The sequence below is a fragment of the Carassius auratus genome, chromosome 32, assembly GCF_003368295.1.
Source record: "Carassius auratus strain Wakin chromosome 32, ASM336829v1, whole genome shotgun sequence".
Lineage (NCBI taxonomy): Eukaryota > Metazoa > Chordata > Actinopteri > Cypriniformes > Cyprinidae > Carassius > Carassius auratus.
This window is the reverse complement of record NC_039274.1, coordinates 19,034,341-19,062,102: the sequence shown is the minus strand read 5'-3', so window position 1 is coordinate 19,062,102 and position 27,762 is coordinate 19,034,341. Positions and strand designations below refer to the sequence as shown.

General features: G+C 37.0%; 1 protein-coding gene across 2 annotated transcripts; it reads left to right on the top strand.

Annotated features, from left to right (window-relative positions):
- The first annotated feature begins 44 nt into the window (after positions 1-44).
- Positions 45-27,762, top strand: LOC113051750 (calsequestrin-1-like). 2 transcript variants are annotated; one of them, XM_026215795.1, is made up of 12 exons: positions 45-426; positions 11,515-11,547; positions 14,566-14,659; positions 15,746-15,846; positions 15,909-16,020; positions 16,119-16,192; positions 17,340-17,470; positions 23,365-23,410; positions 25,540-25,594; positions 25,688-25,788; positions 26,460-26,534; positions 27,282-27,762. In XM_026215795.1, exons 1-12 carry the CDS (start codon positions 190-192, stop codon positions 27,435-27,437), a joined length of 1,215 nt encoding a protein of 404 aa, XP_026071580.1. In that variant the 5' UTR covers positions 45-189; the 3' UTR covers positions 27,438-27,762. The 2 variants fall into 2 exon arrangements, with proteins under 2 accessions (XP_026071580.1, XP_026071581.1); XM_026215796.1 differs by lacking the exon at positions 11,515-11,547 and having other exon boundaries at positions 190-426.

Here is a 27,762-nt window from a genome sequence, read left to right as displayed (position 1 = left end):
CCAACCCTCCAACCCCCACCAGGCATCAACCTGTGTGTCTTTTAAAGAGGAGCGTAGCGAGCGAGTCCTGCTCTTCTCTGGATGGTGCGCACACAAATTGTATCTTGTTCCTAATATTTTGGCTTTAGCTAGGAACAAAGTAAAAACAAAACAAATTGTAAACCTTTTCAAGTGAAGCTTAACAGTGACATGAAGTGGGGTTGGGTGCTTTTGGGGGTTCTGTTAACTTTTGGTTATCTGTGCTGGAGCGAGAAGGGCCTGGAGTTCCCCGAATATGATGGGAAGGACCGTGTCCATCAACTGACCATCAATAACTACAAGTCTGTGATGAAGAGATATGATGCCATGGTCATCTACTACCACAAGCCTGTTGGCGAGGACAGCATGTCCAGAGAGCAGTTTGAAGTGGAGGGACTTGCTTTGGAGGTGCGTGGGAAATGATGAGAGGAAAGGTCCAAATGACCTTTAGTGGACCATCGGATGTCTGCGGGAATGGGGTTGAGGTAGGGTTTTGGAGCAGTCTTGAAATGATGGCAAAGCTCTGCCATTTGTGGTTTTATTAAATATTATTATCCTAACATGTTAGTTGTCATATGGGTTAGTTTCTTCCCAGGTATTGTGTGCACTCTTGAAAATACAGTAAAGGTTATTGTGATTCCATAGAAGAACCATTTTTGGTTCCCAAATAACTTTTCAGTGATTCATGTTTTAGTGTTAAGAACATTTTAATAATCTACTGATCCTTTTTCCATTATAAATAGTCCTTTGTGCAATAGAAAGGGTCTATGGATGTTAAAGGAACCATTGAGTCCAGTAAAAAACATTATTTTGAATCGTCTCTGTGTTGATGGTTGATGCTCAGCTGAGCTGCTGTTAGTCTGTCTATGAGTAACCAGGAACTGTTGTGCACACAGTGAAAAAAAAAAAAAAAGAATCTATTAAGGCTTGAGTGGTTTTCTGACTCACTTTCTGTCATTTATTTCACGTGCATCAGCATTTTTCAGTCATTGTAATTCCCATGGTCTCCCATCCCTCTTGCACTATCAGTATCTGTGACGCTCTAATACTGGCTTTGACAAATTACATTTTGCATTTTTGGAAATTTTGAGGTCAAACTTTTTCAAAAATTATATTACCAGAAACTAGGGCTGTTAATATAATAAAATATGTTAATATATCTAGATTAACCCTCTGATATAATATATCTCAAGAAAGTAAAGCAAACCCATAGGTTTCAACATTACATTAACATAAAATGAATCAATTTAGCAATAGTTAAAGTTACAAAACTTACAAAACTTCAAGAAGGTAATATCAATATGCAGCATTTGCTACTTTGTTACAGACATTCTTGACAGAAATTCTAAATGCTAGCAACTGCTGTGCTAGTTTTCCTCAGTGGTAATATCAAGCCGAACTTAAGTTAGTTTTTGTTGTTTTTGTTGTTGTTGTTTCTGGATAAAAAGTACACAGAGATGTGGTGAATGCATGCTAAATCATATAACATAACAACATGGACCTGAATATGCTGATTCCTTTAGAATAATCATCATTAAATACTTTAGTTTAAGTTGATACCATATTTCATAACGACAATGCAATGTATATGAAAATCGTTGATCCTCGGTCACAAATCTAAATATTCACAACCCAGTTTTTGATACTTGAAAATTTGTTAATGCTTCATTGGCTGTAATTTAAATCATAACTGTATAATATTTTTAATGGACTGTACTTCCATCAATCACAACATCATTTAAGTTTGCAACAAATCAAATACGGTGTCAGACTAAGGCCTACATTTAAATTAAGAGCATTATTTGAGAAATGAACTCCAATTTTTGGCCTTGGTTCTTCCCTTAAACCTGTCCCTACCCATTGTGAAGGAGATATATAAAGTGACTGCCTTACAGCACTCATTTCACAGCCTCTTATCCCCCCTCATCCAGTTAAATGTGTAACTTGTTGCCAGGGCTGTCACTAGTGGGGTGAAAGGTGGTGACGATTATAGGGGCCCACGGCTGATGGGGAGCCCCCGGTGATCTCAACCGTCTGGCTGAGGACAGCCTAAAAAGATGACCAGAGGCCAGTGCTACATGTCGTCACAAAAGCTTATAATTTTCACGTGTTTTTAAGCCATGCCACTTGCCAGTTTAAACATTCAAAAGAGCATTTAAACACAAAATGCAGAAAAGCTCAACTGAGTAGCTGGTTACTCGCCCGCTGTGTTCGATGCACACGCAGAGAGCCATGTCCTCTCCTTTGCGAAGTTCTCCTTGAAGTTCCTCCTGTCCTGCACCTGAACGGACAAATACAAATCACAGAGAAGGATGTGAAAGAGCCTAATTCTACGTTCCCCTTAAGGTTACTTGTTTATTTTTTTTTATTTTTTTTGAGATATGTAAACAAATGAAAAATATATCCAATATTAAATTTATGCATTTAGCAGATACTTTTATCCAAAGCGACTTTTTACCTATCATATTAATAGGCTAATAATAATAATAATAATTATAGTAATAAAAATAGTAGTAATAATAATAATAATGTACACATATTATGGGGGAAAGACTATCAGTTAATGGACTTACAAGACTGTAGGATGGATTAAAAAAGTTTCTATATTTTATTACTTTATGTAAAAAATTTATGATAAACTTCATTTGAATGCTGACGATCGCATGCAATACAGCCTGGTAGCCAAAGCATATGGTTAATATAATAATTTAATAATAAAATTTAAAATTTGTAATTATAAATAACAAAATAATTTCATAATTCAAAATAAAATATGAATGAATCCATCTCTGATAATCCCAGGTTGCTATGGTCATGCAGGTTTGTTTACGCATTAAACTCATGGCCATGAGAAAAAACGTGTCATTCCCTTAACATGACATCTAGTGGCCACGACATAGTATCACGTTCCCATGAGTTATGCCGTGGCCATAACAAAACTAAGTAAACTGAACAAGTCATCTTACGGGCACCATACAATTCAGCACCGACAGTGTTCTTCAGGGCGCACGCAGAAAGAAGTGGCTCAAAACGCTTGAACACAGAATTTGCCTCTTTTTGCTCTTGTACCGACAAATACATACAAAATATGTCAAAATACCCATCTTGGAAAGGACGTTCGAAAAAAACTGTTGGTTATGTCTTAAGTAAAGGTAAAGTAAACAGTGGAGATAGAAATCGAATGTATGTGATTATAATGGATCCATTCATTGTCTCTTAAAGTGCCTAATTTTGTGTCTGTCGATAGTGCGTCTCTTGAGATTGGGGAGTAAGGTTTACCTACAAAGCACTACTCGCTGGCCTCCGTTACACTCACCCCCCTAAAACTCACTCCCATCCGGGTCATGGCACCAATGTAACCCCTCTCTCCCAGGTCCTCGCCACCACACCTCGTTCTTGTTCTGAGCGTGTCTCAAACCTGAGTCTCCAGCATGGGAGGCGGACGCACTAACAAGGAGGCTAAATGACTACAGCCACTAGTGTCTGTCACTGGTGCGTCTCTTGAGATTGGGGAGTGAGGTTTACCTTCACAGCACTACTCGCTGGCCTCCGTTACACACAGTCAAACCAACAATTATTCAGACACCAGATATAATTTTTGAGAGTGCTGTACATTCGCTCCCCCCACCTACAATTCCTGCCAGCCCAAGACTCAAACTCACAACCCTTGGATTGCAAGTCCAACACTTTAACCGTTAGGCCACGACTTCCTACACTGAAGACTATGCAGTGCTATTTTACATTAATTAAACATTGTGCAAATAGCACAAATAAACAAATATAATGAACATATAATTTCAAACAGGGCCCCCTGTACAACATGCACCGGGCCCTGCAAACCCCAGCTACGGCCCTGCTTGTAGCTTACAGTGAGACAGCTTCATTGTGTGTTATTCCTGATCTGAAAACGCTGCGTGTTTACTCTCTTAAGCGATCACAGCTCTGTCATGGTTCCCAGAATGCCATCTGAGTCCTCACGGAAACTCCCTGTCAATGCTCCATCACTGAAGAGGCATCAGTGTCGTGATTTCTGGATGTTTCTTATGACTGCCACGTTAAGAGATGCCAAAAGATGTGAAAGTGATGGCGAGAGCTTTCCTCATCTGACTTTCCAGATGCACTTAAAAGAAAAACGACAAGGTTTTGACCCTGAGTAACTGTCCCGTGGTTATGCAACTTTATTAAAATGCCTACCTCACAGTGTTGTGGCTCCAGAAACCTATGAACCGATCTTTCAACATGTTTTCCCTTGTGAAAATGAGGTGCCCTTTAAATGTACTGAAAAAACACTTGCAGTGTACTTCAAATCTTAAAAGTATTTACTGTATGTGTAGCAGGTTTAATCTGGTTGTGTTCTCACTCGATGAAGACAGTGCTGATGAAGGAGGTCTCAGGATATTTTATTCTGCAGAAATGCAAAGTGAAATGATTTTTTTGGACACAAGTCTCTCCTCTTCACTCTGCCCGGACAGAATGGCGAAAACTAGTAAGCTAAATCAGTCACAGTAAAGCATTCAAAATGCAATCATTCACATTAATTTCCATGACATTACAGCCTTACATTACATTACACATTCTTTATCTCATGAAATAAGCAGTGAGCAGAGCGAGAGAGAACACAACTGATTGTGTTTCTTAACAAACTTAAGCACTTTTAAAATTCATTTAAATGCCAGTTTCAAAAGAAATTGCATTAAAGTATACTTCAGTTTGTCATAAATGCTTGTTAGTATATTCAGCAGAACTTAAATATCATTAGGAATTTACACTGAACAAAATTATAAAGGCAACATTTTAGTTTTTCCCCACATTTTTCATGAGCTAAACTCAAAGATATAAGACTTTTTCTATGAACACAAAAGGCTTATTTCTCTCAAATATTGTTCACAAATCTGTCTAAATCTGTGTTTGTGAGCACTTCTCCTTTGCCGAGATAATCCGTCCACCTCACAGGTGTGGCATATCAAGATGCTGTTTAGACAGCATGATTATTGCACAGGTGTGACTTAGGCTGGCTACAATAAAAGGCCACTCTAAATTGTGCAGTTTATCACACAGCACAATACCACAGATGTCTCAAGTTTTGAGGGAGCATGTAGTTGGCATCCTGACTGCAGGAATGTGAAACAAAGCTGTTGTCCGTGAACTGAATGTTCATTTCTCTATCATAAGCCGTCGCCAAAGGCATTTCAGAAAATTTGGCTGTACATCAAACTACAGACCACGTGTGACCACAGCAGCCCAGGACCTCCACATCCAGCATCTTCACCTCCAAGATCGTCTGAGACAGCCACCCGGACAGATGCTGCAACAATCTGATAGCAAATTGCATGCTCGTCGCCCTCATCGGGGTCTCGACCTGATGGCAGTTCGTCGTCGTAACCAACCTGAGTGGGCAAATGCTCACATTCGATGACATCTGGCACATTGGAAGTGGGGTTATATTATGATCAACTCTGTGTGAAGATGAGTTGCACTGCGTGAGGCAAATGGTAGTCATACCAGATACTGACTGGTTTTCGGATCCCCCCCAATACAGTAAAACTTCAAATTTCCCTCCATCATTGCAATGTTGGACATGTGACTTTTGGAACAAACCATTACTGATTTATAGGGGGTTTTATAGGGAGTAACACAGCTGACACTGATTATGGACATACACAAAATGGTTGATTTAATCCATTTCTTACATTTTCTCATAATTTATTCTTTTGGATAAACACATTTTTAGCGCTAATCTGAAGAGCAAAACCTCACATTTACCAAATCAGACATCGTGAAAACAGCTAATTCAAGTAAAGAACATGCCGTTTATTGCAAGATAAAAGTGGGATATCTGGTAGATTTCTGTATTAAATGAATTAGAAATGTCCCCTGATATAAAAGTGATCATAGTTTGAAGTGAAAAATTGATAATAGAGTCTATGGACTCGTACACGTACTGTAATAATAGATCGACTCGTCTGTGTGTTTTGAGTTTCTGTTGTGACCTAGTTTTTGCCTGTTTTCTTGAGTTCATTGTTCCCATCTGGTGTGTTAATTATCACATTCATTATCTGGTGGTTGTTAATTGGCTACATTTTACTCTATTAATTCCTTTAACTCATTATGACTATCCCTTTTCCTTTCATTCCTCATTAAAACTAATTTTAGCGTGTATGACCAATGTTCTCATGTTCAGCCGCTCTGTCCTTCTGTTGCCCGTTCTGTCTTTGAAAGTTTCAGATTCTTTCTTCGTGTCCTCACTCACTTTGTTTGAGTTCAAGCTGAACGTGTGTTATCCAGTGGATCTGGCCATTGACAGTGCTGCTAATAAGCTCGCTGCAAAATACACTGTTCATTTCATTTCAAGTCAAACTGTGTGTGTGTGTGTGTGTTATGGTTTCTTTTTATATGAAGCCCAGAACAACACTGTGTTCTGTTTCACAAATGCATTATTTATCATCTTAGTCAGACTTTATTTGAGTCTGCCAATAACAAAACTTGTTGCTCGTTACATAATCAACAAAATGGTGCGGCACATTGAGAGTGTTTGAAATATTCAGCACAGCACACAACACTCTGATGAATATCATGGAGTAACAACACAACACAAAACAGACAAAACCCATAAACTTCATTATAAAATCTTCAGGACTGTTCAAAAGTGTGTGATTATTAATTATTAACCTGCTCTGTGTATAACGGTGGGATGCATTCATGCTGTATCTCTTATTCGTGTAAGAAAACAACGTTAGCAGAGCAGAGTAATCAGTGACTGGTTTGTATCACTGAGTTAATGCAGAGAAGTTCAGCCAAACCACAGTCATTTCAGTGACCGCTAGAGCTGGACTCACATTACAAACGGTCATCAATCAGCAAGACTGCTGGCCAATAAAGACATAAGAAAGCATCATGGCTTGCTTGTTATTTGTTTTAACGGACTGTGTTCATCTGTTGTAGTGATGCAGTTGGTCTAGATCTGACCAGACTTATGCAGAAGTCCGGGTAAATCCTAGGTTGAATACTTTATCCCTGAACTTCAAAAATCATCCATCATTCATGGTCTGAACCCGTCGTGTTGTTCTCCTGTGCTTCACATATATAGACTAGCAGTGTGAATTTTTCATGGCCGCCCGGTGGAGTCTTACATAATGATCTTTGTGTGCTTCACGGCACATATGAGTTATTAATGCGGAAACACAGGCTCACCCCACAGGCCATTTCCCAGACACAAACCGAGCTTTTTGCTGTTATATCTCATAGAGACTCATGGCTGTTTCATTCCTCATCTGATGTGGTTTTGGCACATTCATGGGTAGAGAAGCAATATTGTCTTAACATTGTGCAGATTTTAATGATATTCAATATACAGTAGGCCATCATCTCAGTGTTTATGAAGGGCTCTGAAATTACTTTTGAATTTTTCATCATATTCAGTCATGATGAATTAAATTTAAAATGTTTAATGCAAGAAATTAAATAAATTTAAATAATAAAGGTAAATGAATATATGGAAAAACCATTGAATCCCAGTTTTGAAATGACTGGCAGAATACAAATATGTTTAATAAAACAAGAGCACAGTATACGATGCTGTATCTTTAAGACCATATTTTTAAAGAAATTAGCTGCAGTCAGGACAATTACATAATTCCCGTGTCAGTTATGTCATAGATTTTCTCTTAACCTCGTGCTCTCTCCCGCTAATGTATTTCCTGTTCACAGTCACACAGCTATAAACCAGACAAACTGGATGCATCTCGACTCCATCGAGGCTTTCTGAATGAGCATTCAGCTTCACATGCTTCATTATCTTTCTCATCATTGCAGTGGAGAGTTCATATTACAGCTGAATCACACTCATAAGAGCACGTGCAGCTCGCAACCATTGATGAAAATCTGACATCCACTGCCATCCACAGATGCTATCAAAGGGTTAGTTCACACATAAATTACTCACGCTCAAGTCATCCTATGTGTATGTGACTTTCTTCTTAAATAAGTTTAAAAAAAAAAAAAATTAAAAAACAAATATTATCTCACACAGCTCTGGGGGGTGAACAAAGTCCTGCTGTAGCGAATCGATGCGTTTTTGTAAAAAATTAAATAACCACATTTAAAATGCAATAATCACTTTAATCTTGTGCATGCGCCGCTCAGAAGAGACACAGGTGGAAACGCAGCGGAGAGATCAAAACAAAACAACGATCACTAATTAGAAGTACAAAATGAGGAATTGTAAAAAAGGAGAACGTTGGCAGATTTTGATAAAGAGCCAAAAGGAGACTGGGTTTCCTTTATTAAAGTAAGGAAACTTTGCTTCTTTTGATCCTGTAAACAAATGTTGGTTTTCTCAAGACTCGCCAGCTCAACGCTGACCTCATACATCCGCAGCTGTTTACGTTTACAACTGTTGGTGCAAGCTAGATTAAAGTGATTATTACATTTTGAATACAGATATTTTTCTTACAAAATGCATTGAGTCACTACAGGAGGACTTTGATCACCTTTTTTTCATGGATGGGCGCTTCATGCTTAACTTATTTTGGACCAATGCACTGTGACACTCGCTGACTGGCATCAAACAGCTTGGAAGAACAAAGAAAATGTATAATATAACTCCAACTGGATTCTTTTGAAAGAAGATAGTAATATACATCTAGGATGTGTTAAGGGTGAGTAATTTGGGTGAACTAACCCTTTAAAAGTCAGTGCAGCTTACGGTGAAGAATTGACATGTCAGCTGACCGCACACACATGTGAATGCTTGATCTGTAACAGAGTTTCTTGATGCACAGTGTATTTAGGCAATTGCAAAATCAGATTCAATGGAATAAAGATATATCACATGCTCATGATTCTCATTTGAAAAATATCTCAAACTAAAGGAAACAAACAATTGTGAGCTATTAATTGTAAGATGTAATCTCTGAATTATTAAAAAATCCAATATCACAAGTAAAAAAAAAATATCCATACCTGTGATGCAAATAGTCAAAAATATTTTATTATTTTTGACCAATTGCACTGCACTAATCTTTTACGTCTCTCACGTTCATTTTGATGTATAATCTAATTTCATTTTAACAAATACATTATTTTATATTATTTATTTATATATTCCCATTTTTGTCTCTATTATTGTATTTTTTATTGTTATATTCATTATGAAATATTTTATTTATTCATGTATTTCTCTATTTAGCTAGTTAGCTAGTTAGTTAGTTAGTAAACTCTGATTTACCACTGTAGTAAAACTGTGGTTATGGTAATTAATATGCCAGAAAATGTCTCAGTTTCTGCATGTAACCATGATTCCTCTCAGCGACCGCTTTGGAAGGGACCCATGGTTATTACTCTTGTACTACAGTAAATTCATGGTAAAATTTCATTAAGGGCAATAGGACCACCTGGTGTGATAATGTGGTAATAATGTTAACATGTGCATTGGTGATTGGCAGAGGAGAATATGAACATGAAGATGATTGAGTTCTGACGGTTCGAGTTTCATTAGATATTGTCTTGGTGCCTTTATATGATTGTACTGTGTCTTGCTCATAGCCGTTTCATATTTCCCAAGCGTCTTCAAACAGCCAACACTCACTTAAATGTTGCGTCCATCAGATTAAAAGCATTATTCTTTTTTTGTGTCTGTCTTTGACGTGTATCATCACTCATTCTTACGGCCGTTCAACAGCGAGCTCAGAGCCTCAGAAGATGCACACACTGTCCTCTCTCTGGATGAGTGTAGTGTGTGTGGAGGGCACAGAAACAGACGCTGTCGTTTAGTGAGTCAGAGGTGAGGTGATGTCCCTCACTGAAGCACCAGCACAATCCAACACAGCATGCACTGGCTCATCAGACTCCTCCTCAGGGACTGGACATGCCTCGCAACAGAAGAAGTGACAGACAGCAGCTGCTCACTTTAGCTCTCGGCAGACAATTAATGACAGGTTTACACTCAGCACGTTCTCTTCGGTTCGATTAAACTCAACTCTGGTTTGCTTGCTCTGCCGTAAAAGCTGTCCAATACTGTGTTTTCTGTTTGCATCTTTAGATCCGGTGTGAACAATGAGAGTGTGAATGCTAAGCGAACCAACACTGAATGTATCAGTTTCAAGTGAGAGCTTTTTTTAATACAATTCAGTTCTTGAAATTGAACTGAATTTCAATTGAGGACACAAACAGGATGCAGAAGTGCAGTTCAAATCTGAATGGAAGGATTTCACTGGAAATCATGAAAACATTACGAATAAGAGGAATAAAGCATGTTGTATGGGAAATGAGTCCTTCAGGGCAATTCAGTTTCTCATCTAAAACACAGTAATTTTAACTGGACTTTTCAGTCCTTTCACGGAAAACATCCATGGTTATGTCAAAATACATTTTTGGTGTTAAATCAGTAAATCGAGAAATAGCCTTTTTCTCTCCGTTTCTAAGCGTCTGTCTCTGTCTGAACACATGCTGTCAGATATGATTCATAGCTGAGTCATTTCAGCTGTCACCTTCTCACAAGCAACGAACAATCTGCTGATACAAGTACACAACAACCTTCATTTACTAAAAAACAAGTTAGTTATAAGGATCTAACAAAAATGTTGAATGGTTTTACCAATTAATTTACCTTTAGATTTGGATTTTTCTCCATTTGGGATCATTGTATCTTTTTCAGTTTTATCCAAACAGATGAACGTGAATCTGGCAGCGTTTTGTTACGCTGGTTGTTGCACGTATTTTGATTTGGAAATTAATCTTCCGTTGAGTGATGCTAAGAGGTTAAACATTAAACATAATGTACCACCATTCTTAAATATGACTGGTAGTCTTCTGTGACTCCATCGTGACTGTGCTGAAGCACCATGTCATTTTATCTTGCTTTTACAAGTCTCATATTTGACAGGACTCACAGGTGCAATGCTGTTCTTCTGAGCGAGATTATGTCAGAAAAGCCAAACATACCGCTTATATAATCTATATGTATTCGCTTACAGATCATTCACTATGCTAAGAGTGTTTTGAGCTCATTACATAGTGCTGTGCAAGGATCTGCACAAAATATTAATTTATTAAATTATAATTTGTCACTGTATGATCATGATTTCTGTGAAATGTGAAACAAAATAAATAAATAAATAAAAGTTGATGGCGAGTTACACTGTAAAATGTAAATAAAAGGTGAATTGAATGCATTTATACAAGAAAATATGGTAAAAATTTATTTGAGTGTCTTTTAACTAGTTGCTTTAAGCATGGATATTACTGGAATTAATAGTAATTAAGCACATATTAATGCCTTATTACATCCGTCATCTTACCCAATATCTACAGTGAACAACTACCTTACTAACTATTAACAAGCAGCAAATTAGGAGTTTTTTTTTTTTTTTTTTTAATGGAAAAGCCATAGTTAATAGTGAATAAGTGTTCCCTATTCTAAAGTGGTACCAAATACTATTTCATTCTTTATGCTTAAAACAACAACAACAACAACAAAATCCTGACGTTTCTCTGCAGTTGCTCACAAGCCCCGCCTCCCTGACGTACAAGGTATGTTCAGAGCCTCTTCTGAATGACTTGTGTTTTGTGCTGTTCTCTCTCTCTTCTTCTGTTTCTCAAGTCTGGCTTATCACTAAATCTTCATCCAAACCATCTGAACAGCATCCTTACCCCTCACTAGGGCTGCTCGCTGTCAACCCTAAAGCCCTTTCATGACATGTGAGCGGTCTGTAAGACCCTAGAGAGAATGAATGATGCTTCTTCAGACGTGTTGGATGTGGCCGGTGAGAATTTCTACAGGATAGCAATTCCTGTGAGGCCGAGACAATGAGTGACCAGCCACTGCCATTGACACATCTGTCCACTTAGTGGCCTGTTCTTAAATGTGACGCTCACCCTGAAAAGGAGCAGAGCTTTACTTCATGAGCAGTGAAATGTGACTTTAATGTACTTTCAGTTGAGTAGACCTTAATGCAGTTTCACTTGAAACATGTATGTCATGTATTTAAACATATTAGTAATGAAGTTATAATTTTGTGCATTTAAAATATATTAACTGTATATGTTAATGTAATATTAAATATATAATTATAATCAAGTACTTTACACATGCTCTAGTATGGTGTCAACACAGTCAAATGTGTAGTCAACATATCAAAATAAGTGTACTTCTTTAAAACGTGGCAAAAGACGTGAAACAATGATTTAAAATGTATTTTAAAATAAAACTTTTTATTTGACTATTAAAGTCCACTTCTTCAAAGTTCACTTTTATAAGTGTACTTAAGTGTATTAAAGGGTTAGTTCACCGAAAAATGAAAATTATGTAATTAATAACTCATCCTCATGTTTTTCCAACCCGTAAGACCTCCGTTCATCTTCAGATCACAGTTTAAGATATTTTAGATTTAGTCCGAGAGCTCTCAGTCCCTCCATTGAAACTGTGTGTACGGTCTACTGTCCATGTCCAGAAAGAGAAGAAACACATTATCAAAGTAGTCCATGTGACATCAGAGGGTCCGTTGGAATTCGTTGAAGCATCGAAAATACATTTTGGTAACTACGACTTAATTCAACATTGTCTTCTCTTCCGTGTCTGGGTGAGAGAGAGTTCAAAACAAAGCAGTTTGTCATATCCGGTTCGCGAATGAATCACTCGATGTAACCCTTTTAGAACCATTTCACCAAATCGTTCTCGAGTCAAAAACCGTTTCTGTCGGACGCGTCCGATTCGTGAACCGAGGAGCTGATGATACTGCGCATGTGTGAATCAGCGTGAAGCAGACCGACACACAGGGCGTCTGAACTGATTCTTTTGGTGATTGATTCTGAACTGATTCTGCTCGGTTTTCATCTTAACAGCAGTTCAGTCAATGGACTGTTTGAGTAAATGAATTACTCCGGGATATTGGTTTGTTTGAGCTCAGAGGGAGTGTCAGCCACATTAAAAAAGTTAACATCTTAAGTCATTTGTGGATTAATGCGTATTGGGGACGCGAACCATTTAAAACGATTCAGTTCGATTTGGTGAACTGGTTCAAGAAGATCCGGTTACATCAAATGACTGAGAGCTCTCGGACTAAATCTAAAATATCTTAAACTGTGTCCCGAAGATGAACAGAGGTCTTACGGGTTGGAAAAACATGAGGATGAGTTATTAATTACATAATTTTAATTTTTTGGTGAACTAACCCTTTAAGTGTTCAGTCATTAAAGTCTCTTTTTAAATCACCTTTTATTTTAACCGATTTTATTTTATCTGCAAGTACAGTTGTTTAAAATATATATAAAAAAATTAGACGTGCACTAAAAAGCAAACATAAAATACAACTGAGCACACTTCTTTTTCACAAGGGTCAGTCTATCATTGTAATGAAGGGTCAGAGGCGTGCAGATAAAGTTAAAACAGGAAGTGATCGATCACTGGCGTCACTAACAACAGAGACAATCCAGAAGAGCAAACTGTAACAGAGCGAGGGTCGAGGCAGGCGGCAGACAGGGAATAGTGAGGAGAATGCAACAGTACAAGGACAGGCAGCAGAGCATCACACCATATCAAACAGTCCAGGGTCATACACAATACAAGATTTAGCCATGTTTAAGAGTCCGTAAGCAGTTTAAATAGGGAAGCTAAGTGATCAGTAATCAGTCCCAGGCACAGGAATCATAGGAAATGAAGTCAATGAATGTTAGTCCTAAAGAGAGGGATCCCTCCAGTGGCGATCGGAGAGAGAGTCACAGAAGCATGATTTGTGACAATTATATAGAAAAGAGCATGTATTACACACAAATGTGATACGGGTTTTAAACAAACAAACAGTGTTCATTTTGGGGTGAACTGTTCACTTATGTACAAGTGAGGGCGTGAGAAGCTGTGATATGTGATGGTTCCCCAAAGTTATAAAGCAGGTCTATAAGGGGTGACATGTTTTGGTAAAGTGGAATCTGAGTATCTAAAGGAAGGACGTTTTAATGCAATTGAAACGTTAAGGTAAATAGCTATGTATGATGGTCTTCGTGTATTTAATGTGTTGAATGTTGCTATGATGTTTGCATACTGTATGCTGTCATTTCATACACGTGTGTATATGAGGTGTGAAACTATACGAAGGCATGTGTAGATTGGTCACATGCATATGTTGTTGATGTCCTTGTGCATTGGTGTGTCTGTATGTTTATGCATGCGGTTGACCCAAGCGGCAGTATAATCATACATTAGCACCTGTGTCCATATGTTCAGACTTTGACGAGCCCGATCAGAGCCTGCATTAGTCAGATCTCTCGTCTATCTTCAGCTCCTATTTCACACAGATTTAGAAGGTGCAGAGGCGGCACTTCTGCCGTTTGCTTCGATTGCCTCATGTCTCGTTTGGCTAAATAGTGTGAGAGAGAAGCATCTTTGCCTCATTGGGTCGTGTGTTTTATGGCTGCATTATGGCTGTTTTACTGAATGGTCCAACACAGTTAATAAAGGACTGAAGGCTCTGCATTGATGCGCTGTTTGTTTAGCTCTGACAGACTCTGATTTAGGCTTCATACAGTACAATAAACTCTTTCTCATTCCTGCAGCTTGCTGCGCAGGTGCTCGATGATCTTGAAGACGAGGACATTGGATTCGGCCTGGTGGACTCAAAGAAAGACCGAGCTGTTGCTAAGAAGCTGGGTAATATGAATGCATCTGAGATCCATTATCTTCTGTTCTCTGCATGTAATACAACTCTTACCTTCATTTTCTATAGCCATCAGTCTGTTGAAGTATACACTGCTGGCGAAGAGCAAATGACATTGAATGCTTTGTATAAGATAAAACTCATTTTTTTCTCACATTGTATTTCCTTTCACTGTCTTGTGTTACTTCATCGCCTATAAACTGAAAAACATTTGGTGTCGGATTTACTCTGAAATAATTTTAAACATTTGGTAAATCATAAATATTTATAAACAAACAAGAAGTAGCATGTTTAATTAAATGTGAAACTGTGAAAGCATAACAACTGAAATAGTATTTTCTTGTAAAATATAGACCAATTATATTTTGGTTATTATTATAATGAACAGTGTGTCCACTTATAATCTATTAGCCTCATGCTTACAACAGTTCACTGATTCATCATCATTTATTCAATCATTTATTCAGTTGTTCCAAACCTGTTTGCTTTTCTTTCTTCCATGAAACAACAATAAATAAATAAATTAAAATAGATATTTAGTAGAACGTTCATGCTGCTCTTTTCAATATAATAAAATCATGCAGTCACCAGCTCTAAAAAGGCCAAAATTACTTACAACATTTACTAATACACTATTTAATCAATAGTTGCATTTGTTAATAGTATTTAATGGACCTTAAACTAGACGAGCTATGAACAGCTGTATTTGTATTAACTAACGTTCACAAATATGAATAAATGCTTCAACAAATCTTACTCAGTGCTAGACAATGCATTAACTTGTGTTACTTAATGTGACCTTTTTAACATTTGTTCAACATGATTGTTGAGTGATTTATTGATTTGGTGTCATTTGCATGAGTACCTTACTCATGCAAAAGTGTTCTTGATCAGTATTTTGTGTTAATAAAACAACATTCTTATCAATAAAACATTGTCTTCTGATGTTAAGAGTAGAGTTGGGATTCCAAATTTGTTGTTCCAGGAAAATCTTTCTTGGGTTAATTGTGTTGTGCAAGTGTTGATATAGTATCTGTCTTCAATCTTCTGATCCACTCTGAATGGTGTGTTTTTGTCAGGTCTGCTGGAGGTGGACAGCATCTACATCTTTGCAGATGAGGAGATCATCGAGTACGACGGAGAGCTGGCGGCCGACACGCTGCTGGAGTTCCTCTATGACGTGAGTGATCATCATCATCTAAAGGTCATTGATTACTGACTGAGCACTTCTTCTTCTGTCAGGTGATCGAGGAGCCTGTGGAGATCATCAGTAATGACCGAGAGCTCAAAGGCTTCCATCACATCCAGGACGACATCAAACTCATGGGCTACTTCAAGAGCCCCAAATCTTCATGTTAGTATGCCGTTACACCTGAACTCCTTTAATTAATTCTGATCACTCGTATACTTGCTTCAAGCAGCTTCCATCATGCCAATAATGTGATTTCTCAGACTTCATTGAGTACGATGATGCAGCTGAAGAGTTTCATCCCTTCATCAAGTTCTTTACCACATTTGAGCCAAAGGTAGATTCATTTATTCATTCATTCACAAAGAGACATGTAATACTTGAATCATGAAAAAAAAAAAAAAAAAAAAAAGCCTTTTAAAGCAAGCAAAAATCTATGTAATTTAACTACCACTTATTACTTTTGGAATGTTGTCAAACGATTAATCGTTATTAACTGCATCTAAAATAAGTTTTTTGTTAACATAATAAATGTATGTGTACTGTGTACATTATACGTATAAATGCACACACATGCATGTATATAATTGTATATATTGAATATATATATATATATATATATATATATATATATATATATATATATATATATATATAATATAAATATAAATAGATAAATATAAATATAGATGTACATATTCTCAAAATATATACTGTTTGTGTATGTATTTATATATACATGTAAGGAATATACAGCGAACACACGCAAATATTATGCAAACTAAAACTTTGATCATGACTGATGAATGGATGTGATTAATCATGATTAATCGGTTGACCACACTATATACATTGTTGGACAAAAAATAATATACTATAATATATAATATAATATAATATAATCTAATATAATCTAATATAATATAATATAATATATATATATATATATATATATATATATATATATATATATATATATATATATATATATATATATATATATATATATATATTATATTAGATTATATTAGATTATATTAGATTATATTAGATTATATTATATATTATAGTATATTATTTTTTGTCCAACAATTCAAACAAAGGAATTTATCTTAAACAAGATTTTTTTTTTCTTCTTAAATATACACATGTATATTTGGCTATTTATATATACATAATAATAAAAAAATAAAAAAATAAACACACAGTACACACACATAAAGTATACAATATGATCTAAAATTGTTAATTTGGATGTGATTAAACATTTTATAAGTAGAAAAGGAATAGCTGTGATAAGCTCTTATCTTGAATCAGTGTTTTAAGCTATGTGTCAGAGTGCACACAAGACTAACTCTATACACATAAAATATGTGATTAGGTTTAAAAAACATAGATTTAGTGTGTGATTTGAAATGACTAGAAGCCTTTAATGATCTCTGTATTCATTGTGTCTGGTCTTGCTTATGTCTGAATGTTTCCAGATCGCTAATAAATTAAACCTGAATATGAATGAAGTGAATTTTTATGAGCCCTTCATGATCAAACCCGTCACCATCCCTGGAAAACCCTGCACGGAGGACGACATCGTCAGCTTCATCGAGGAGCACGACAGGTGAACTTTTATTGGTCAGATGAAATATGCTAATTTTTTGAGATAGGAATTTGGGGTTTTCATGAGTTTTCACGATATAAGTCCTTGACCTCCTTCTATAACTGGGAAATATAAAACTCCAAGAGGAAGCCAATGATAACCACCTCAAAAGAAATTAACGAAGGATTTTTGAATAACAATCAATAACTCTTCAGGGGGATTTAACACTGTAAATCTGTGCCACAACATTGAGGCTGCCAACTTATTAATGATTAAACATCTCCCTCTAAATTATAATTTTGGGAGGATCCATCTCCACTTCTGTAGTTTCCCTACAATCTTGTCAACTAACCCTTCCCGATTAATTTTCATATAAGTATCAGAACCTAAATACACCCCAAGAACTTAAAAACCATCTTTAATCGACTCACGTTGTTGTGGAAGTTGGGGAGGATCCAAATTCAAAAGGGTTGTCAGAGGTGTCAAGTAACGAAGTACAAATACTTCGTTACTGTACTTAAGTAGAAATTTGGGGTATCTATACTTTACTTGAGTAATTATTTTTCAGATGACTTTTTACTTCTACTCCTTACATTTTCACGCAAGTATCTGTACTTTCTACTCCTTACATTTTAAAAATAGCTTCGTTACTGCTATTTCATTTCGGCTTGTTTTCATTCCGGCTTGTCATCATTCAAAAAAAAAAAAAAAAAAACCTATTCAGATAAATCGCGCCATCCGGATGGAGTGAATTTGATTGTGGTTGGATGAGAAGTATAAACATATACCATTCCGACACCCTATTGGTCTGTACGTGATCCATCGCACCTGCACATGACACAAGTCACATCACACTCCAGCCAGGACATAGACAGTTGTGGGTTCGTTTATCAAAATATATTTTTTTAAAGTAGGGTTGGGTATGGAACCGGTATCCGATCGCCTCAGAGTCAGTCCGCTTAAATTTCACATGAAACCAGCGTCAGACCGGTCTCCTCCCGTCTTTCAGCGCGCTCTTCAATCCGCGGAGGCGCAGACCGCGAACGGAGCAGCGCATGCGCACTTAAACAAACAGAGGACACAAGGTGTGTGTTTATCGATAGATTGTTAGAATATCCATATCTGTGCAGTTCTTTGTCATAAATACAGTTTACAAAAGGTCACGAGATAGCAGTCGGTTTCTCATCTGTAAAGTTTTCGCTCATCACACCACAGGCGTTTTCTCCTGCGAAAATCTAGCCCTTAACACATATGAACGAACGTATACTTTATTACACTTATTTAAATATACTTAATTTAATCATACGTACTTTATACATACACTACTGTGCAAAAGTCTTAGACACGTTAGTACTTTCACTTAAAAGAATGGTGTTCGGACAGTTATTTATATATTTTGTTGTAGTTTGTCAGTATAAAATATCAGTTTACATTTCAAAACATTCATTTTGCTGTTGTCAGACTGCTTGTGCATTCAAAATCGCACTAGATTGTTATTAAAATTAATGGAAAAACTGATATTTCCTACTGACACACTGCAGCAAAAGATATAAATAACTGGTTTAAAACCCTTTTTGGGGAGAAAATACTAATTTTTCCATAAGACTTTTGCACAGTACTGTATTTTAAAAACGAGATTGTAGCTACTTTATAAAGAATGAGCATACAGTCATTCACAGAACTGATTTAAGACAGTGACAGACAGCACTCATCTTAACTAAATATCAGAGTGAGTGACAGAAATACAGTAGAAACATTATGTGTGCTTTTGTATTAAATAATGACCCAGATTGTGAAATACATTTATTAGCCTTAGATTAAGGGAAGCACAACTTGCACAACAAGCTATGGATTTATTTTAAATATTTGTAATGTTCTTTAAAGTTATCCATAGTTTTTTTGTGGTTCTTTTTTTTAAAGTATTGGTTCAGGCACCGTTTAGGAGTCGGTACCGTTTTAAAAGTATTGAAAAGGCACTGGACCCTATTTAAAAGTTATTATTTCTCACTGGCTCATTTACCAAATGAGTGCTTTTTCTTCGTCCTCCACAAATTAAGCTACTGTAGGTAGTTTGGTAGTGAGACGTTTTAATAAATTAGCGTTTTCGATTGACGATGCGATTGATAATGTTGTGATAAGTAGGCTATACCAACTTTGTAACTCGTTCCCCCCCGAACACTGGACATAGCAGACGTATGTACCAAATACAAGAAGCTGTCAATCAAGAAAGTATCAGGATTATGATTTCTTTTTCAGTTTTAGTTTTTGATTAATCACTTGGATCAATCATTCATTTTGACAGCACTATAATGTTTACTGTAAATAGACCACCATACAAGTGTAATTGTTACTAAGCCTGCACCACTGTTCTTGTCCATTCCCCTCACAGAGTCCTGCAGCTAAGCTTGGATGTACATTTACATTCCATTAAAAGTTATTGATGACAAGCCTCTGAAGTTTGACTTTTTGCACCATAACAATACTTAATGGCATTCATCATATCTCTAGTCCTTTAATGTATTTGCATTGTACTAAAGTGCGTTCATTTTAAATGGGCATATATGCGGCTGAGGAAGACCTGAAGGTCGAAACGTTGCTTAATTAAATTCCTCTGGAGCAGTAGTTTTCAGTGTTCAGACTTCACTTCTTTATTTGTCTATATCATTTAGTTGTCTTGCACCTGCGTCCTAATTGGATGTTTGGGATGTGCACACCATTTTTGTATTTTCATATATGCGGCTGAAACAGGAGGCCTAGTGCATCCCAAATTTTTCAACATGAACATTTTAATACAACATTATAGTCATTATGGCCTATGGCCTTTAGAAAAATGTTTTTTGAGGTGGTGGGGTAGTGTACAATAGGCCCCTGTGGTGCGGCCTAAGCTTTTGTTCTTAATGGCATTTTTTCCCCCTTACATTACTTTTACTTTTATACTTTAAGTAGTTTTTTAAACCAGTACTTTTACACTTTTACTTGAGTAAAAAGCTTGAGTTGATACTTCAACTTCTACAAAAGTCTTTTTAAACCCTAGTATCTATACTTCTACTTGAGTAATGAATGCCAGTACTTTTGACACCACTGAGGGTTGTACACTTATCCCAATTACTTCTAACAGATGTGGCTTTTTGAAAAGTTTTCAAACTAGAAGTCAAAGCAGCCATATCATCAATATGTTCCTCATAAAGACAGGGATATCATCGGCATAAGCTGTGAGTTTTACAGGTGGGAGTTTTGGTAAAACAGGAATACAAAACCCATACAGTCGTTTCGTCAAATATGACAACAAAGGCTCAATGGAAACTGAATATAACAGTCCAGAAAGGGGGTATCCTTGTCGTATTCCTCTTGTTACTGCAAAATTTCTAGTTAAACAACCATTAATCTTAAGCATACTGGATGTTTCGCTATAAAGCAGTTTAATGCGGTCCAAAGCCAAAGGCCTTCAGGGTCTTTAGTAAATAAAAGTGATCCACTCTGTCAAAAGCTTTTTCTTGATCTAAAGATAAGAGTCCAGTATCAATTTGATGGTTTTTTTTTGCAACTGCAATAATGTCTCTTAACAAAATAAGTTGTCGAAAATTGTCCATTTAGGGATACAGTCTTACTGATCTTCATGAAATATGGTTCTCATACATTTCTTCAACCTATTAGTTATAGCTTGTGACAGTATTTTAAAAACAGTACACATCATTGACACAGGACGCCAATTCTTCAAGAGTCCAAGATCTCCTTTCTTGGGGATTAATGTCAACACCTTAGTTAAAGGACTCCAAAAAACATCATACAGATCATATCCAATCACATCCCAAAAGTTTTTAAAAAACGCAGCAGAGAGGCCATCCACACCCGAAGATTTGCCACTTTTCAGCCCTTGCACAGCACTTGAAAACTCAGAAAAAGTCAAGAATCACTCCAATTCCATTTTTTCTTCTTTAGACAACTGTGGAAGATGTACATGTAATCATTTAAAGAGCCAGTAAGATGAAATTTCTAAGCTTCATATCACTGTTTATTAGTCCTGTACAACAGGTTTAAATCCATCCAAGGTTAAAAAACATTGTCATTTTGTCAAAATATCATTTTAAAATTACCTCAATTCTCAGAGATCCCCAAACGGTTCGCGCGAAGCTGTTCAAAAGATTCAGTTTCCTTAAACCCCACCTTTCGGTAGCATACTGTGTTCTGATTGGTCAATTGACATAGTCAGGTTTGATTGGTTGTTCCGCACACAACTTCACGGTAAACAATGCGCTAGCATCTCTTTGGGGTGAATTATGTCTTATTCCTCTCACCAAGAAGCAAACAGTAAAATAAAAAACTTGAACAGTCTCACTGCTTTTTCTTCTGTGTAGGTGTATTCAAGCCGTGCGCTTCAGTTTGAATCTGAATAGCGCGTTCAGCGCGGGGGCGTGGTCACATTAGATATAATGAAGGGAGAAGTGAAAAACAGACATCGCCTTGTTTTCATATGGATTACAGAATATCTGTTTTCGGCTGCACTTGTTTAGTTTTAAAGTAGACATGTCAAGCTTTCTATAGATATCTCTCTCATGTCTCTTCGTTGAGTATTCACGGAGTTACACTTCATTTTAATGACGTGTTTGTACATGACGATCAGCGCAGACAGCACACATACTGATAAGACGCTCGGGAGAAAACAGACACATAACTCCATAATCATATTTCCTGGAAACTTAATTCATCCAATTCATCAGTTATTAAATCTGAACACTCAGTATCCAAATCACTGTCAACAACCTGAGATGTTGGCTTTTCAACCCACAGATCAGCAATCATTTTGAAACATATTACTGCTTGATGCCTGCACCTCATCCAAGACATCACTCAATTTAGGCCAGTCTTGTTCTCCCCTCAACGGTCTTTACAGGATCATTCGTTCCACTCTGTCTAGCGTCAGGAACTGTCACATCTGTAATCTCAATACTATCACCCTGAAGCAGCTGTTCTCCAATTTCAGTAGACATGGACATTTCCACATTCACATCAGCTGCAACACATTCTGTAGTCCGTTTAACTAAATCATTATTTTCCACAACATTTAAATCTTGCACTGGTTTAGATTCTAAACCATTTCTTGAGCGTTGAGTCTCTTTAACCGCTGGACAGCCTGCTTTCCGCAAACAAAGCATTTCATGGTCTCAGTACTGATAAAGATTGTATAGTCCCTACCAAACACTGTCAATTTAACAGACAAGATAGGGTTTCAAATTTGGGACTTGATATCATCAGAACCTGATGGATGAAAGACATGACATGCTTTAACTCTGGGGTATTTAGTCCCAGAGGAATCATTTTAATCGGCCCAGCCAACTAGCTAAAATAGACTCATGCGCTTTATCAAAAATAAATGCAGGTACGTTTGATATCATCACTTTTTGAAAGATTAGACAAAAGTAAGACTGGAACAAACATGTCTTGAAAATTCAAACCAAACTGCACCAACTGACTAAACATTTTGATTCACTTCAGAAATACTACTATTGCTTTATTCATTCTTGAAGCTGACAGTATGTTTTCTGCACCTATTTCTCGACCAATAGCAACCAAAACTTTATCAGTGGAAATGGACTCATCTGCTGGCATGCCGACAAATTAGAAAAAAAATATCAGAATTGAAGCCTATCTTTATCAGCTAAGCTGACAAAAATCTTCTCTTCTAACTTACAACAATATTAGGAATAAAAAAAAAAAAAATTTAGCAATGAAAGGAAAAAGTAGAAACTCACTCAGTAACTCCACATGCTCCGCGCTCAAATGCTCCTCACAGACTCGCAGGACATGTGCACACACAGAGAGAGAGAGAATACCATATCGAATCACAACGTTTCCTCACCAGTCCTCTCAGGAGGATGCTTGAGTTAAATCTGCATCTTTGTTTTCACTTATTTCAGATCGACTCTGAGAAAACTGGAGCCTCACAGCATGTATGAGATCTGGGTAAGCCAAAGTCAATCTCTTGTGCATCATGAATCATTCTCAGCCAGGTTTGACCTTATACTGGCATTATACTTATACTGGCATATATACATAACATTAAGGGCATTTTTTTTATTAAATTATTATTATTATTAGTAGTAGTAGTAGTAGTATTTTACAAAACGATGTGTATTTTCTCACCATTATTAAGTAGTGTTGTCAAAAGGGTAATCTTGTGTCAACAACAAAATGGTCTAACAAACATTAGCCCCTTTCACACTGCCATTCCGGCAAATACAGGGGTAAAGTGTTCCTGCAATTGTTCCCTGGTCACTAGATTTTGCACTTTCACACTGCCAGTGATGACCCGGTATATGTGCGTGCTTTCACACACAACCCGTGTAGATCCCGTAACGACACGTGACACCAGCGCGTGACGTGTAATGTACGAGTTGACAACGCTAGGCATGTTATACTTTCACTGAAGCAAGCAAACGATCTCAGCGTCAGCGCGGAAAGTGAGGAACTAACTGATCTCTGCTTCATTACAGTTTGCACATATGTTTTGTTGCGAACGTTGATCTTCCATCAAAACAGCCGGTAAAAGAGTCGCACGATAACGCGCGTCATCACTTCGACACGGAATGAGATCTGGCTTTTGTTCACACAGCGCTCGTCCCGGGTCGAACACCGCAATGTTACTAGGTCCCCGACCCGGATTCAATTCAATAATCAATACTGGGACGTGGTTGCTTTCACACAGAAGGCGACCCGGCAATGTTCCGGAAATATCCGACTTGTAGTGTGAAAGGGGCTATTGACACCCTTCACAAGGAGCTTAAATCACAAACATTTATTGCCAATAAGCTGACTGTTCCACTCAACAGAAAGTTGCTTGAAGTCCAGTGTTAAGTTTCCACAGTCTTTGATGATTTTGGGTGCAATGTCACCCATTCTCCATGGACCATTTCATTGTCCAGCAGGATTTGGCACCTACCCAAAAGCACCAAAAGTTGGTTAAATGACCATGGTGTTGAGAGAATCTATGGGTTATTGTCAAGAGGAAAATGAGAAACAATTCTCTGTTTCCACTGAAATTACCCGGAACAGCTGTAACAGGAAAATTTTTCCCACAGACCTGTTGCTTTCTGCGTTTCCACTGTGGTGTAAAGTACCGGGCAGATTAGGCAAATAGTATGTTGATGTAGATCTGCGCATGTTTCTCAATACAAAGTACGCTGATTTTGGACTTGCATCCTCGGTAGTTCTGACCCTGTGCATTCGACTCGGGAGTGTGATGTCTGCGATGACGCACATCCGGTAATTTTGCAAACAACAGCGTTCTTGCTAACTTCAGTCAGCTCGCCTTGGCTATGGCAATTTTCCTCACTGTATATTTACAATAAAACAAAATAGGATATCAAATACCACTGCCTCATTATTTGTATTTAAACATAATAATAGCTTCAGAAATGTACTTGGTTCAGGGAAATGTGTATGTGTTCAGTCATTACAATGAAACAAAATATTATATCAATTGCCACTTTTTATTTTAATTTTAACATATAGATGAATTGAATACAGACCAAAGAGTTTTAAACAACTACATTCTCACCGGAAATACTTTTAAAATGACTTTTCATGACACAATAACAGTAATATTTTGAAAGTCTGAAAAAATGTTGGTCAAAATCAAAGCTGCATGAACTCAACCAATCAGCACGTTTAACACCCAAGCCCCGCCCCCGAAAGTTCTGGAACTATGAAAAAGTACTACCTCGCCAGCAGGGACTTTCTGAGTGGCGATAGTTTACCCAGAACTTTATTTAGTTCCTGTTTCCTGCGGTGGAGACACACCGAGTACCAGTCCAAAGTTATACAGTACATTCCAGAAGGCCAACAATTCACTTTAATTAACTCTATTATTATTATTATTATTATTATTATTGGTTTTATGAAGTATTCTAATTTGTTGAGATAGCGAGGTTTTTGTTCAATGTGAGCCACAATCTTCACAATTAAAAAACCAAAGACGTAGATTACTTCAGTCTGTGTGCAATTAATTTATTTAATAATGAGTTTCACAATTTGAGTAACATCTGTGTAATTGTGATGACTGTTACTAGCTCTGTGATTGGTGTCTGTTTCAGGAAGATGATATTAACAGACAGCACATCGTGGCCTTCGCTGAGGAGTCTGACCCTGGTAAACACTGATCTCAGTTTGAGAGTCTCTGAGGGGTTTCATGTAGCGATTTTTCCCGTGACTCCCAAGTGACTGAATGTTGACTTTTATCAGACGGTTATGAGTTCCTGGAGATCCTGAAGGAAGTGGCTGCAGAAAACACAGAAGACCCAGACTTAAGCATCATCTGGATCGATCCCGATGACTTCCCACTGGTATGACAAACCACGGTAATACTGTATCCATGAAACCCAGCTTTGATTACTCCAAGAACATGATTTTGAATGATGAACCTCTAACAGTGTTTCCTTAAATAAGATGCCTTCTTTTCTTCCTGTAGAATCTGAACAGAGCTAGATTTTGAATGCCATTTTTCATCTATGCTACCATTTATACAGTGGATATATATTTTCACAATTTCTCAAATTAATTGAATGACATACACAACACAATGTATGCTCAGCAAGTGCTTCAACATTAGGATCATGTCTGTTTGACTCTGCTGTCATCTACAGGAGATAACTGACTACTGAATGAGTTGAATGAGTATGTACGGAGTATCAGCCCTGAAAACATCCAAGAAAATTGGATTATGACAACCGGAAAAGATATTTATCTTAATTGATTTTTTTGAGTAGCATCATTTCTTAAAATAAATTTTAAAAAATTAATAAATAATTCATATTAAAAATATGTTGCTGTAATAAACTTTCAAATAGCTTTTTGCTTATATGGACTATTTCCACTTTTTTGTCAACTCTTTATTGTTAAGAATGATAAGTGGATGCTCATTTACAAATGCAACATCTCACAATGACATACTGTACCAGACAACACTTAGACTATGTGAAGCGAGGTTTGACCTTTGACCTCTGTGTCCCCTCAGATGGTGCCGTACTGGGAGAAGACCTTCGGCATCGACCTCTCGTCTCCTCAGATCGGCGTGGTGGATGTTGAGGATGTGAGCATATCATTTGTCTCTAATGCCAATGATCATACAAGTGCAACTCACAGTCTACAGTTTTGGAAATAAAGGTTCCAGTGGCATTTTTGCTATTATGTTTGTGTCCCCTTTTAGTGAACAGTTAAAACAAAATAACTTTCCCATTATGGTTAAAAACTTGTTGGCAAATCAATGTCATAATGAGTGAGTCATTAATTCATTCATCCAGCTGATTTGTTCAAAATGGTGATTCATTCAGGAACGAAGTAATTGAATGTGATCAAGAATGGGACAATGAATCTCTGAACCTATTCGTTCAAAACTCTGGATTCATTCACCGCTGTGTGTTGTTTGGAGACTCATGATGTTTTTGCTTCCTCTGGAATTCATGCATATGTGCATTTTTGCCAGAAAAAAAAAAATAAATAAAATAAAATATTGATTTAAGAGATAATTTAGAATTACAGTTGTTATATAGTAATTGTCAAGTCAAATTCAATTCAAGTCCAAGTCAAGTCTTGAGTGAAGTAATTTTGCCTTATTTTAAAATCTGCCTCTCTAGCATCATCATCTACTTCATAAGCATGTATTTTCTGCTGGATGGAGATTGTTGATGTCTCTGATTTTTCTAAGTGTGTTTGTCCAACATAATTTCATGGCAATTCGTAACTACAGTATTTTGGCAGTTTGGTAGCTAATTCCTATGAATCTGTAAAATCTGTCTTCTTATCTGTCTGGGCTTGGTCTTGTGTGTGTGATTCTCAGGCTGACAGTGTGTGGATGGAGATGGATGATGAAGAGGACATGCCGACCGCTGACGAGCTTGACACATGGATCGAACACGTGATGTCTGGAAGAATCAACACTGATGGAGAAACTGACTACAACCATGATGATGATGATGATGATGATGATGAGTAAATTCTTACCTCCATCTCAGACATCACTTCACCGTCATACGCTCATGTGTGTGACATTAAGAGCTCACCAGTCTGTCCACGTTCACATCATCACAAACTGAGCTGTTCTGTCATTGCGTCTGGAGGATGTGAGAAACATTTTGAGGATCACTGCAGATGTTTCTCTGCCAGTGACACACATCTAGTGAGAACGTGTGCGGTGTTTGTTAAGCAATAGCAAAGCCTTGTAACAGCTATTTTGATATTTGTATTGACTTTTAGAGCAGAATAAATGATGCTCACCGAAAGGTCTCAAATAACAGTAAAATTAAAAAATAAATAAACAA